The 11,362-nt window shown below is 50.6% G+C and overlaps 2 protein-coding genes across 3 annotated transcripts in view; both read right to left on the reverse strand.

Annotated features, from left to right (window-relative positions):
• Positions 1-435, reverse strand: part of AUNIP (aurora kinase A and ninein interacting protein) — a 24,659-nt gene extending 24,224 nt beyond the window's left edge. The window contains exon 1 of the mRNA XM_024766765.1: positions 212-435. Coding sequence (XP_024622533.1) covers positions 212-292 — 81 coding nt within the window. The 5' untranslated portion in view covers positions 293-435. The remainder of the gene's footprint in view (positions 1-211) is intronic.
• Positions 436-1,540: 1,105 nt separating this feature from the next.
• PAQR7 (progestin and adipoQ receptor family member 7) overlaps positions 1,541-11,362 on the reverse strand; it is a 10,314-nt gene continuing 492 nt past the window's right edge. For both annotated transcript variants that reach the window (XM_024766900.1, XM_024766899.1), the window contains exons 2-3: positions 7,557-7,659; positions 1,541-3,639 (exon numbers count right to left, since the gene is read on the reverse strand). In XM_024766900.1, the coding sequence (XP_024622668.1) occupies positions 2,566-3,618 (1,053 nt within the window). In that variant the 5' untranslated portion in view covers positions 3,619-3,639; positions 7,557-7,659 and the 3' untranslated portion in view covers positions 1,541-2,565. The remainder of the gene's footprint in view (positions 3,640-7,556; positions 7,660-11,362) is intronic.

The raw sequence follows: 11,362 nt of genomic DNA on the forward strand, positions 1-11,362 counted from the left end.
CGCCCCCATTTTCTCTCCACCCTTCCCAAACCCCATTTTTCAACCTTCTTCAGACTCCAGCCCCTCTCTCCGCTGAATAGCCAAAGCTATTCGTTCTCGGTCCCCGAGTCTATCTCCACATCACATCCAGGTCCTCCCAAACTCCTCACTTCTCACACCTCCGGGCCTCTAACCCCTCCCCCAACACCCTCTCTCGCCTCAACGCCCTTACCTGCGTTTTCCGCCTCTTCAGCGCCGCCGCGTCCAGCCACACGCCGCAGGCCTCCTCCTCCTCCGGGCCTCTGCGCCTCATGGCCGCTGAGGAGACGAAGACAACGGGATAACGGAGTGCGGGTCCGGCCGCCTCAGGGTACCGCCAAAACTGACTCCGCCGACGTCCGAATCTCGCGCCAACGCTGGGAGCGGAGCTACGCCGCGGCCGCCCCCGCTCAGGCACCGCCCCCAGCGTCAGCTCCGCCCCGGCCCAAGCCCCGCCCCTTCCCTAAACCCTGCCCGCCTGACCCCTTAATGTTACCAAGGCCGCGTTCTTGCTGGTTTTCTCATTCAGAAGTTGTATTCCAGAACTGTGCTGTGTGAACGCGTTCGCGACACTGCACAAGGAATGCACATTTTCTTTTTGCTGAGTTAGTTGCACTTTCTTACTGATAACTATCAGGGCTCAGGGTTTTCCTTGTCTTATCGCTGAATCCTCAGGAACATCTCAAAAGGAAGAGGAGAGGAGGCTCTGATCCGCCAACTGCAAAGCTGGGGTCCTCAGTGCTACCTTAGATGGATTACTTTTGTAATTCAAAACAAGAAACAAAAAGCTAAGGATAACTATGAAACCTCATGGAAGAGGATTTAGAAAACGTTAAGTAGAATAAAACTAAAAATTTGCAGTCAAGAATTAGCTTTCAGTATTGCTTTTCTCGCTTACTGTGTGGCCTTGGATTTTAAAGAGGATCAAATAAGGTTTGTGAAAGTACTTTGTAAATTCTGAGAGCCCCTCAGAGATGCAGAAATGCTGGCAACCATAACCACAATCTCCATAGATGTACTATATGTATAACAGGATATTTTAGCAGTGGAATGACATTTCTTATTCATTCAGGGGTTTTTTTGCTTTTCTTACCTGTACTTCCTAATTTTCCTTCACTGTACGTATATTACCATACATTGCTTATGTACTGTGGAAAAGGCAACACTGTAAATATTAACATATAAAAATATCATAAAAGTTAACATATAAGATCTTCCTTGATTGAAAAACCAAAAAGTGAAATCTTTGTCAAATCATGTATTTTAAAACACATTCTTTTCACTTCTAAAACTTATTTAGTAATAAAACTGCCCCACCTTTCCTACCAAAAAAAAAAAAGTTCACATATATAGTGAATAAGACCCCAACCCCACCCCCAGGCAAAGATAAGACAGGATCTGTCCCCTCCTCCCTATGCCCACCCCCAGCCTCCCCATGAAAACCTCCTCCAACACAGTGAACAGATTCAAGGGGCACCAGGGCTCCCTCTCTAGGATAGGAGACAAAAAGCAAAGAGGCAGCTCTTATCACAGTCACTTTATTGCATCCAGGACATCAGAGTCCAGACTACTCCTAATTCCAGCCGCAGTGAACGCCTTCTTCCATACCTCTTGGCCTTTGGACAGGTTTTTCCCTCTACCTGGAATGCCCTTCCTCTTCTCCATCTGTAAACTCCTATTCACCCTCCCCAACCCAAGACCCTGAGGATCCCAGGCAACACTAATTATTCCCTCCTCAGTGCTTCCCCTGACAGTTCATTCCGATATTAAAGCCTTTACCATCCTGCATTGATCCACGGAGCCCAGTCAGTGGCCTGCCTCTGAGCAGAGGCCCAAGAAACACTGAATGGATAAACACTGAATCATGAACAAGGGAACCAGGAAAGACACTGGGAACAGGATGTGTGGGACGTAGAAGCCAGAGCTAGGAGGGTCAGGGCTCACTGTCTGGGATAGTGGCTGAAGAGGTATGGGGCACTGGATGGGATCCATTTCTACCTGGCACAATCTTCTATCTTTGGGGGCTCTCTGCAGCACCAAAACTTCAGGCTGGGGTTCAAGAATGGTAAGATCCTGCACACATTTTGGGCCTGTCCTTTCCCTATCCACCAGTGAAATCTGGGTAGAGGGCAGTTGCTGACCCTTCCTCTATCTCTCAGCTCAGATTTGACTCTGACCTAAATCCCAACTTCACCCCCTCCCAGATAATCTGGAAGGCCCAGGCCAGGGTCTTGGCCCCAGCTGATCCTCCATCCTCACCCCTAAGTGAGAGGCAATGGGGGGAGGCAAACCAGGGTGCCCCACATCTTTCTCTTTCCCTCTCCCAGGGCAGGGAGCTGGGGCAGGCCCTGAAGTGGACCCCAGCAGCTCCAGTCAATCCTCAAATCCAAGGACTGGCCAGTGCCCCCCTTGGCAGCTGAGGCGTGCACAGAGAAGTCACTGAGGGCCAGACACAAGCAATTTTACCAGGCCTTGTTCCCATCTGGAGCCAAGCCCGGACCCTTGGGCCCCCACTATACCTCCCTCCCTAAAAGCTGCCACCCCCCTTCACTGGGTCTTCCGATCGAGACTGAGTTTGCGCCGTACCAGCTGGCTCAGAAGGAATGCAGTGAGGATGCTGCTGCCTACAGTAAGCAAGAAGAGGCCGGAGAAGTTGTGGGGCCAGCGGGTATGCAGAGGCTCATAGATGGGCCGCCGGCCCTCGTAGTCCAGCGCCACGGCCTCCAGCTGAGCCAGTGTGCACAGCACCAAGAAGACATGGAAGAGCTGGTGGCCCTGCCCAAAGACATGGCAGCTGCCAGGGAACCAGCGCTCAGGCACGAAGGCAGAGAAGAAAGTGGCAGCCAGCAGAAAGAAGACCACCTGGCATTTGTGGTAGAGAAGAGCCGGGTCGTCCATGGCAGGGTTGGGGGACACGAGGATGCGGTGCACCACGGGGCTGATGTCCAGTGCGTAGGCCAGCGCCGAAGGCATCTCCTGGCAAGTGCGGCCCAGCAGGCCGGGCTTCTGGATGTACTTGTTGTAGCAGGAGCCAGCGCAGGAAAGCCAGGCGAGAAAGGCAGCCATGGGCAGGTAAAAGGTCTGTACCTGGGCATGCCAGGCGGGCTCAATGGCGTAGTAGAAGTGTGCCAGGGCACTGCCAAACTGGTACACAGCCACACCCACGTAGTCCAGGAAGAAGAAGCTGTAATGCCAGAACTCGGACTTGGCCTGCAGGAGGTGAGCCAAGGCACTGAGGGAGAGGTAGGTGACGGAGGCAAGAACAATGATGAAGAGGGGCAGGGCGTGCAGGTCTCCCCGGAAGTCCACGGTCCCCACAAAGATGGCCAGCCGCAGCAGCAGCACCAGGGCCGCCAGCAGGTGGGTCCAGACGTTCACCGCCTCGTTGTGCTGCTGGAACAGTGTGCGGAAGTAGAAGCGCCAGGTCCTATGCAGCGGCCGGTAGCCCACATAGATGTATGGCTTCCAGAAGATGGGCGGCACCTCGGCTCGGTCCACCGTGAACACAGGCTCTGGCTGCACAGACGGCCGAGGCATCTGGTGGACCTGCCGCAAACTGGGCAGGAGGTGGCTGAGCTTCTGGGCCACCACTGTGGCCATGGCTGTGGGTGGGGCGAGGAGCTGGGAGAGAGGCCCGAGCAAGGTCAGGGGGCTGGTGTCCTCACCCTCCTGCCCCATGAGCAGCAGCTGGGGGGCTGTGCTCTTCCCCACCCCCTTATCCCTACACTGAGTTTAAGAGGAGGGGAGTTGTCCTAAGGGAGAGCTCAGCTCTGACTCATGATTGTTCTTCTCCCTGATGTATCTCAAGTGCCTAGAACAGTGCCTGGCACATAGTAGGTGTTCAGTAAATGTTTGAGGCATGTGTTAAAGAGGCTCACTATGTCATCCTACTTCTTTCCAGTCCAGGCTCTATACAGCAACCCTCACTGTTTTCTCCTGTGTTCATGTTGCCATCAGTGTTTACCTGACAATGACCTTGCTAACAGACCTGCTGCCTCTACCTTTAACTCCTTCAGAGTGGCCAGGGTCTGCCATTGACCCTCCATCACCCTACATGATCTGGTCCCTACTACCTTTCCTAGCCTTATTACTCAACCACAGTGCATTTCACATCCAGCCAGAGCCTCATCAAAACCGTGGGCCTGCTATTTCACATGTCTATAGCTCTGCACAAGCTATTCCCTCCATCTGAGCCATTTACCTCATCTTGCCCATCTGGCAAACTCCTATTCATCCCTCAAAACCCATTTCTTCTGTGACACTTTCCCTGGAGGTCCTCCGATGATGATCCCTCTAACTTGAGTGCCTACAATCCTTTGACCATTGTAATACATCTCACGGGCATTAAATTGTTAATGTGAGCTCCTCCAGGGTAGGCAGTTTGTCTTATTATTTTGTGAACCCCTGGTGCTTAGCAGGTAGCTGGTGCTCAATGTTTGTTGAATGAAAAAACAACATAATAGCATCCTGATAATACTTCATAGCCTTCAAGGCCCAACTCAAAAAGCCACTTTTTTCCCAAAAGACCCTAGTAACAACTGATCCTATAAAAACAGCCCTTTCCCTCAGCCATACCCTCACTCAAAAGTTCCCCCCTCCAGCCCTTCCACCATTGCTAATTGCAAATAAATCCAGTCTAACCCCTCACCTGGCATTCAAGACCCCATGACCTGCTCCCACCCTCATTTCCCACCTAACCCAAATGTCAGACCCTGTGCCAACTTCCTTTCCCTCTACTGAAATCCTTTAAAACCAGTACAAGCTGCCACCTCCAGGGGACTTCCTTAATGCCCCCTTACTTCTCCCTGTGGGAGATCTATAATGGGTTATACAATTTAGCATTTAAAACACATTCATTCATTTAGCAAACACTTACTGAGCCCCTTCTCTGCTTCATGTCCTGTGCCGGGTCTCAAAGGTGGGGGTGGGCAGGAGAGTAGAAAAGAATTTGATCCCTACCTTCAGGAACTTCATGATATGGTAGAGGTAACAGAGAGGAAAACAAAGCATAGCAAATGCTTACACAGCATGTGCTATGTGTCAGTGTCTTAAGCACGTTATGCATATTTGACTCATTTAAGCATCATAGCACCCTATCAGATAGGTACTATCATTATGCCCGTTTTTCAGATAAGGAAACTGAGGCACAGAGAAGTTAAGTACCCTGCCTAGGAAGTGGCAGAGGCATGATATAAACTCAGTTTGCAATCTTAACCACTTCCTTAAACTGCCCTTTGCAAAACAAGGTGGCAAGTACTATTAATCATTTCATAATTATAAACTGCTTTTGCCTGGTACCAATTACTTAATTCAGGCTTATCATTATTCACTGTTTCATTCATTAAATCAAATATCTGTTGAAAAACCAGCCAGACAACTAGCTAGACAGACAACTCCCCTCCCTCAGATTCTCCCCCAAGAAGCTTATTGGACTCAGCAGCCAGATGTACTCTGTCCATCGTTCATCGGATATTTATGGCAACTTCCTTTGCACCAGTCATTCTAAGAGGCAAGAAGATCTGCACTCAAGTTCCCCGCCACCAGCAGCACCGTGATCACCCCCAAAGCCACCCAATAATTCGCACATGGTCCAAGTAAATGCAATGAGCTTGCTATGCAAAGGCAACATCAAGACAAGCCCCCAGCCCACACACCTCCACACCCCGAGCCTGATTTGCATCCCTGAGCTCCTCCTGCATTACATTCTGGAGTCAGCTCTGGTCTCTGGCCTTTCCTCATCTGGTAGGGAGGAAAGAATTAAATGTCATTACACCACTACTTTCTATTCCCATACAGCCTGGCAGGTTTAGGAAGAAGACCTTGCTGATGAACTAATTAGTGGGGCCACTTCTGTCCAGAGCATAAGAACTCCCCTGGTTGAGGAGCCAGCACTGGATTTCTTCTCCTCCCCAAGAGACAGGGCTTTAGCCTCAACAGTCTGGCCTCTACCCTTGTCTACAACTTTGTCTTCCCAACTCAGAACTTCAGGGGACCAGAAAAGGCCTCTGAAAGCATCTCGCAGCTCTTTTGTTTTACATTGAGAAAACAAGAGCCCAGAGACAGCAAGCCCTTCCCCAGAGTTGCCCAATCCAGCCACGTTTCCATTCCACCATGAGGGCAAAGACCAGGGGATGATGACATTCGATGGTGCCTTAGTTCCTGAGTCCCTGTGATCTGTTAAGTCCAGTCCGATGCTCCACATCCCACTCTTAGAACTTCCCAAGTAATAACAGCATATTAAAGGCTCGGAGAAGGTCTGCACCAAAGAAGCCTGCTTTACTTTGTTGAACCTACATTTGCCAAGCTTACATGACCAAGGATTCCTTTCCCAGTAATGATTATATTATAAAGCTAACTGAAATGTAGTAAGTGTTTACTATATGCTCACTCTTCATAGCCTTGTTGCAATTAATTCTCATAACTAGCCTGTGAGGTAGGTATTACTATGCCCATTTTGTTGTTGAGTGAAATTCAGAGAGGTTGGGAGCTCCTTAGCCAAGGCCATACAGAGAGAGAGAGAGGGAGAGAGAGAGATGGAGCCAGGATCCGGACCCAGCTCCCCGACTGCAAAGCACAGATACTCGCAGCCACTCCTGCTGCCCTGCTTCTTGTCACACCTAACTGCATCCCAAAGAACTACTTTGGAAAACACTGGTCTAAAGCAGGCAACTAGGTCCTTTCCCATAAATTATTTCCTTAGGCTTCTAGCAACTGACTTGCATCCAGGGACCTCAGACTCACCCAGTTGCCAGCTACCCACTCTCTCTGCACCAATGAAGCCCTGGCTCACAGCTACCTCCTCAGGTGGGCGATAGCTCACTCGCAGCCCTTCCCCTCCCCCAGACACAGTGGGCCCTAAGCACAGAACCCAGAGGCTGCATACTGGGATGACAGAGGTCAAGTTGCCCTATTTCCTTTAGACCTTTAGACCAGTGGCCCCATTCCATTTGAATAGCTCTATTTTCAGAGTTAGTTCCCATCTCCTGACTCCATGGAAAGGGGCACTGGATCCAGGGGAAAGAAGCAGGGGCAGGAGTCTAGCAAGAGCCAGAAGGATGAGGGTGAGTATTCAGAGGGCACCCTCAGGGCATCCTTTGAGTAGTCTGCCCACCAGGCTGCCAGAACCTGGCTGTTCCAGGCATCCCACCCCAATCCAGTACACCTCCATGGCCCCCCTCCAAGTCTCCCTAATTGCACTGGTTACCTAAGGATTTCTCTTGAACCCAGGGGCTGATGACTTCTGCTGTGGAACAGGGCAAATTCGCCAGATGCCAAGCACTGGGTGGCACTTCCACAGGTGAGGGTCACTAGGGGTGGGGCTTCCAGGGACTGTAGGGGTCTTGTGTGATGTCACCAGAGGGTGGGGCTAAAGACAACCTCCACCCTCTCCCCTCCCCCAATCACCACTCCCACGTTGGTCAAATCCAGGCTAAACTCTGCATCCCTAGCCAGGCCTTAGCTGCAGAAGGAAGCTCGTGGTTAACCTTGGCATGAAACATTTGGGGAAACCGAGGGCTAGCTGAAATGTTGTGACTTACCCAAGATCACACAGCAAGGCGGGCAAAGCTGGGCTGAGACCAGGTGTCCAGGGCCTGGTTCACGGATGTGAGGCAAACTTGATTGGCTTCTGTCCTCTACAGACTGGGAATCACAATGAAAGGAAGTTAGGAACCAAGGAGAAAAGAGACACTATAAAGGCTCGTGAAGGAGATGGACTTCAGATTTGGACAAACCAGGTTTGACTCCTGATTCCATAACATACTAGCTGTGTGACCTAAGACAAGTGTCTCACCTTCTCTGATCCTTCTCTGATCCTCAGCTCCCACATAAGAATTATATTATCTACCTCATAGATTGCTACAAAGATTAAATTTATGAGAACAGTTTTAGCACTGTTTAGGGATTCAATAAATGATTCCTATTATTAGTATTAATTACTAATAGTAGTAGTAATTATTATTATTAAGAGTAGTGGTATTTGAAGTATCCCCAGCCTGAGTATTAGTATTTAAAATATTGCCAGCTTGAAAAATTTACTTGGGGTTCTCTAAAAAACTCGGTCCTCTTTTAGCCCTTGATAGCTGGTTCCACTGGGTTTGGAAAGTTAACTGTCTCTTTAAATCTTTACCCTTCTCTGAGGATGCATTTAGGGACCAAGGGAATTTGGTTGGAGTTTAATAATTAAAGTGTTCTCAGCAAAGACCATTCAGAGTAACCTCTGGATTCACAGGGCTCTGAAGATTTGCACTTGCCCACTGACCCAAGAGAAGTGGCTGGGAAGTGAAATCCCCAGAGAAAAGGGCCTCAAGCTCAGCAGCCCCAGGAGCCCCATCCCAGAGCAGGAGGGTAGAGGGGGTAGACTGTGCTAGCAGGTAATGCAAAAGGTCTGTGGCCTGGTTGGGGCATGTCTCGCAGGTTTGGGAGGCTCCTGGGTTGGCTGAACTTCAGAACTGGGATCTCCAGGGCCCAGGTGGGAATCCTTCTGTCAATCTGAGCAGCACCTTCCTCCTCTCCTCTCCTAACTCCCCAGCCCTCCCAATTCACATTCCCCTTTTCTAAACTCAAGGTCAACCTCCTCACCTCCTTCCTCAACCAAGGCTTGCCACCCCTAGTTCCTCCTGGTCTCCCCCTGATACCTCTGGGGGCAAAACAGCAGACCAAGTTGTGGGGATGGGGTAATGAATAGGCTTTGGAGTGGGAGAGCCCTGGGTTATACCCATCCCACAGATTTTACTCAGTGTTTACTATATGCCAGGTACGAGGCAGGGGCACATGGTGAACGAGGCAGACAGGCTCCCTGCCCTGACAGGGCTCACCCACACAAATGAAATGCCCTTGGGCCCAGGAAAATCCAGCCCAGAGAGAAGCCACCCAGGTTGTAACCATGGAGAACTGGAGAGAGCTGCTCCCCCAAGGGAGGGCACCAACCTCTCACCTCCGGCAGATATTTCAAGAGAACCCAGGTCCCCATTTTTATATGAGGATGAGATGTCAGGTCTGGAACTTACCAGCTGTGTGACTTTGCTAAAGTCCCTTTACCTCTCTGGGCCTGTTTCTTCATTTGAAATCGGAGGATAATAATAGCTACCTCAAGCAAAACAAAGTCACAGATGCTAGCTAGGTGTTGGCTCTGGCACAGCATGGGCTCCACTATCTTTGTTGGATTCTAGTCCTGACTCAGCCACTCAATCCCAGTGTGACCCTGGACAAGTCCCTTCCACGCTTGGCCCTGTTTCTCCAAATGTCAAAGGACAGAGTAAATTCACCAATGACTTCAAAGGGCCCTTCAGTGCCCGAGACATTCCAGCAATATTTGTTTTAGGCTTACTGTGTGTCAAGAGCTGAAGCTTCTGCAGTGAACAAAGCAGTTAAAACACCGCCCTCATAGAACTAATAGTCCAGCTAATTAACAGCTAAGGGTAACCCCTAAGGGTATTAATACCCTGCCCATTTGGAGCTTAACAGCCTAACTAAATAGCACCTAACTCTTTTAAGTATCATTTGATTATAATTCTACTTCCTCTTTTGCCTCCTTCCTGGCATGCAAAATATTCATTGTTGCTTCTCTGGGCCCTGATGTTTCAGGAACTCCCTTAAGGACAACTTTATCTTGCCATGAAAGGCAAAGTTTAACCTCATTAGATAAAAATAACAAAAAAGCCAGACCAGTGTTAACAATGGGGCTGTCAGAGGTAAACCCTCTTGAGGGGTCCTGACAAGGATGACACAATATGGCAGAGCCTGAAATATTATTAATAAGACTAGGCACTGGGCTTCCCTGGTGGCACAGTGGTTGAGGGTCCGCCTGCCGATGCAGGGGACACGGGTTCGTGCCCCGGTCTGGAAAGATCCCACATGCCGTGGAGTGGCTAGGCCCGTGAGCCATGGCCGCTGAGCCCGCGTGTCCGGAGTCTGTGCTCCGCAACGGGAGCAGCCACCACAGTGAGAGGCCCGCGTACCGCAAAAATTAAAAAAAAAAAAAAAAAAAGACTAGGCACTAACATTAATAATTTACAGTAGCTTGCTGTTTACAAAGAACTTTTACACACATTTCACCTCTCCCTCTCAGCAACTCTTTGAACCTGTGGCTAAGCTGTTGTCACAGCCCCAGAGTGAGGCAGGATGGCAGAGCACATCTTACTCCAAAACCCGTGCTCTTGCCCTTCAACTGCTGTGGTCAACTCCCAGGCACCCAGTGGGTGGCCACAGATTGTACAAGCAAAGTTTTCATCCCTGGCTGGCTTCGTGATATCTCAGCAACTGGGTCACCTCCCTCAATGCAAACCAATTCCCCAGTTCTACCCAACGTGTTTAAAGAAAAGTTTCCTCCATGTCTTCCAAAACTGAACAGAAAACGCTTTTGTTTTTGTAACTGCACTTTGGGCTTCCATTTGTACTGGAAAGTGTGATCAGCATGAAATAAATCACTCTTAAAAGAATTCCTAGGATCTCAGACTCAGAACTGTTCTGAGGAAAAGGAAGCACCTGGTGGAGGAAAGCAGGCCCAGAGAGGTTGGGTGAACTAGCTAGTTTCCAGCCCAGGGGGACAGAAAAGGGACCTGGGTTTTACCACTGACCAGTTTCACCACTGACCTCTTGGCAGGGAAACTGAGGCTGGGGAAAAGCAGCCTCTCACTAAGGGGCTCAGCGGTGGCACAAACCACATGATGGGAGGCTGAGTCCGTCTCTAATGGGACATCCACCTAGGAGCAGCCAGCCAGGCCCTGAGAATACGTCTAACTCTTAAACTCCCCCTTGGCCTGACCTGACCTCTCACTCCCGCCAGGCTTGGGGCGGAGTGGAGGGGGAGGGGGGGGCCGGTGGCATGCCCCAGGGAAACCTCTAGAGGTCCTCAAAGCCTATAGTCTTGAGGCAAGTGCTTCCCTCACTGAGTGGGAGGAAACCTCATGCTCTCCCGACACCAAAGGAGGCTTCCTCCTCCCACGGGACCTAAGCTGCTTTGGAGCAAGAGCCCCTCTGAGCCCCAGCATCACTCTTACCACTGTTTCCGGTTTCCCAACTGGGAGCCCCTCACATCACCCAGTTCCAGGTACTCACGCCCCATTTTGCCCCCAGAATCTCACTAGATTCCTCCTTCAGTGGAAGGAGCGTGCTCCGTGCCTATTCTCTTCCAAGACACCACGGCCCTCCCAGGCCAGCTCGCGCCTCTGCTCACTCCCTCACAGATGCGCTTCCCTCCGGCTCTGATGGCCCCTCTCCTCCAGTCTCCTCCCACTCCTCCCTGAGACTCTCGGCCTCCAGCTCCGCTCCTCCTTACTGCTCCAGTCCCTCCTCAGTGGCGCCCCACTCCAGCTGATCCCCGCTGTCAGCCTCCCACTCCCTC

This window comes from Neophocaena asiaeorientalis, unplaced genomic scaffold (genome assembly GCF_003031525.2).
Source record: "Neophocaena asiaeorientalis asiaeorientalis breed wild unplaced genomic scaffold, Neophocaena_asiaeorientalis_V1.1 scaffold79, whole genome shotgun sequence".
Classification (NCBI taxonomy): Eukaryota; Metazoa; Chordata; class Mammalia; order Artiodactyla; family Phocoenidae; genus Neophocaena; species Neophocaena asiaeorientalis.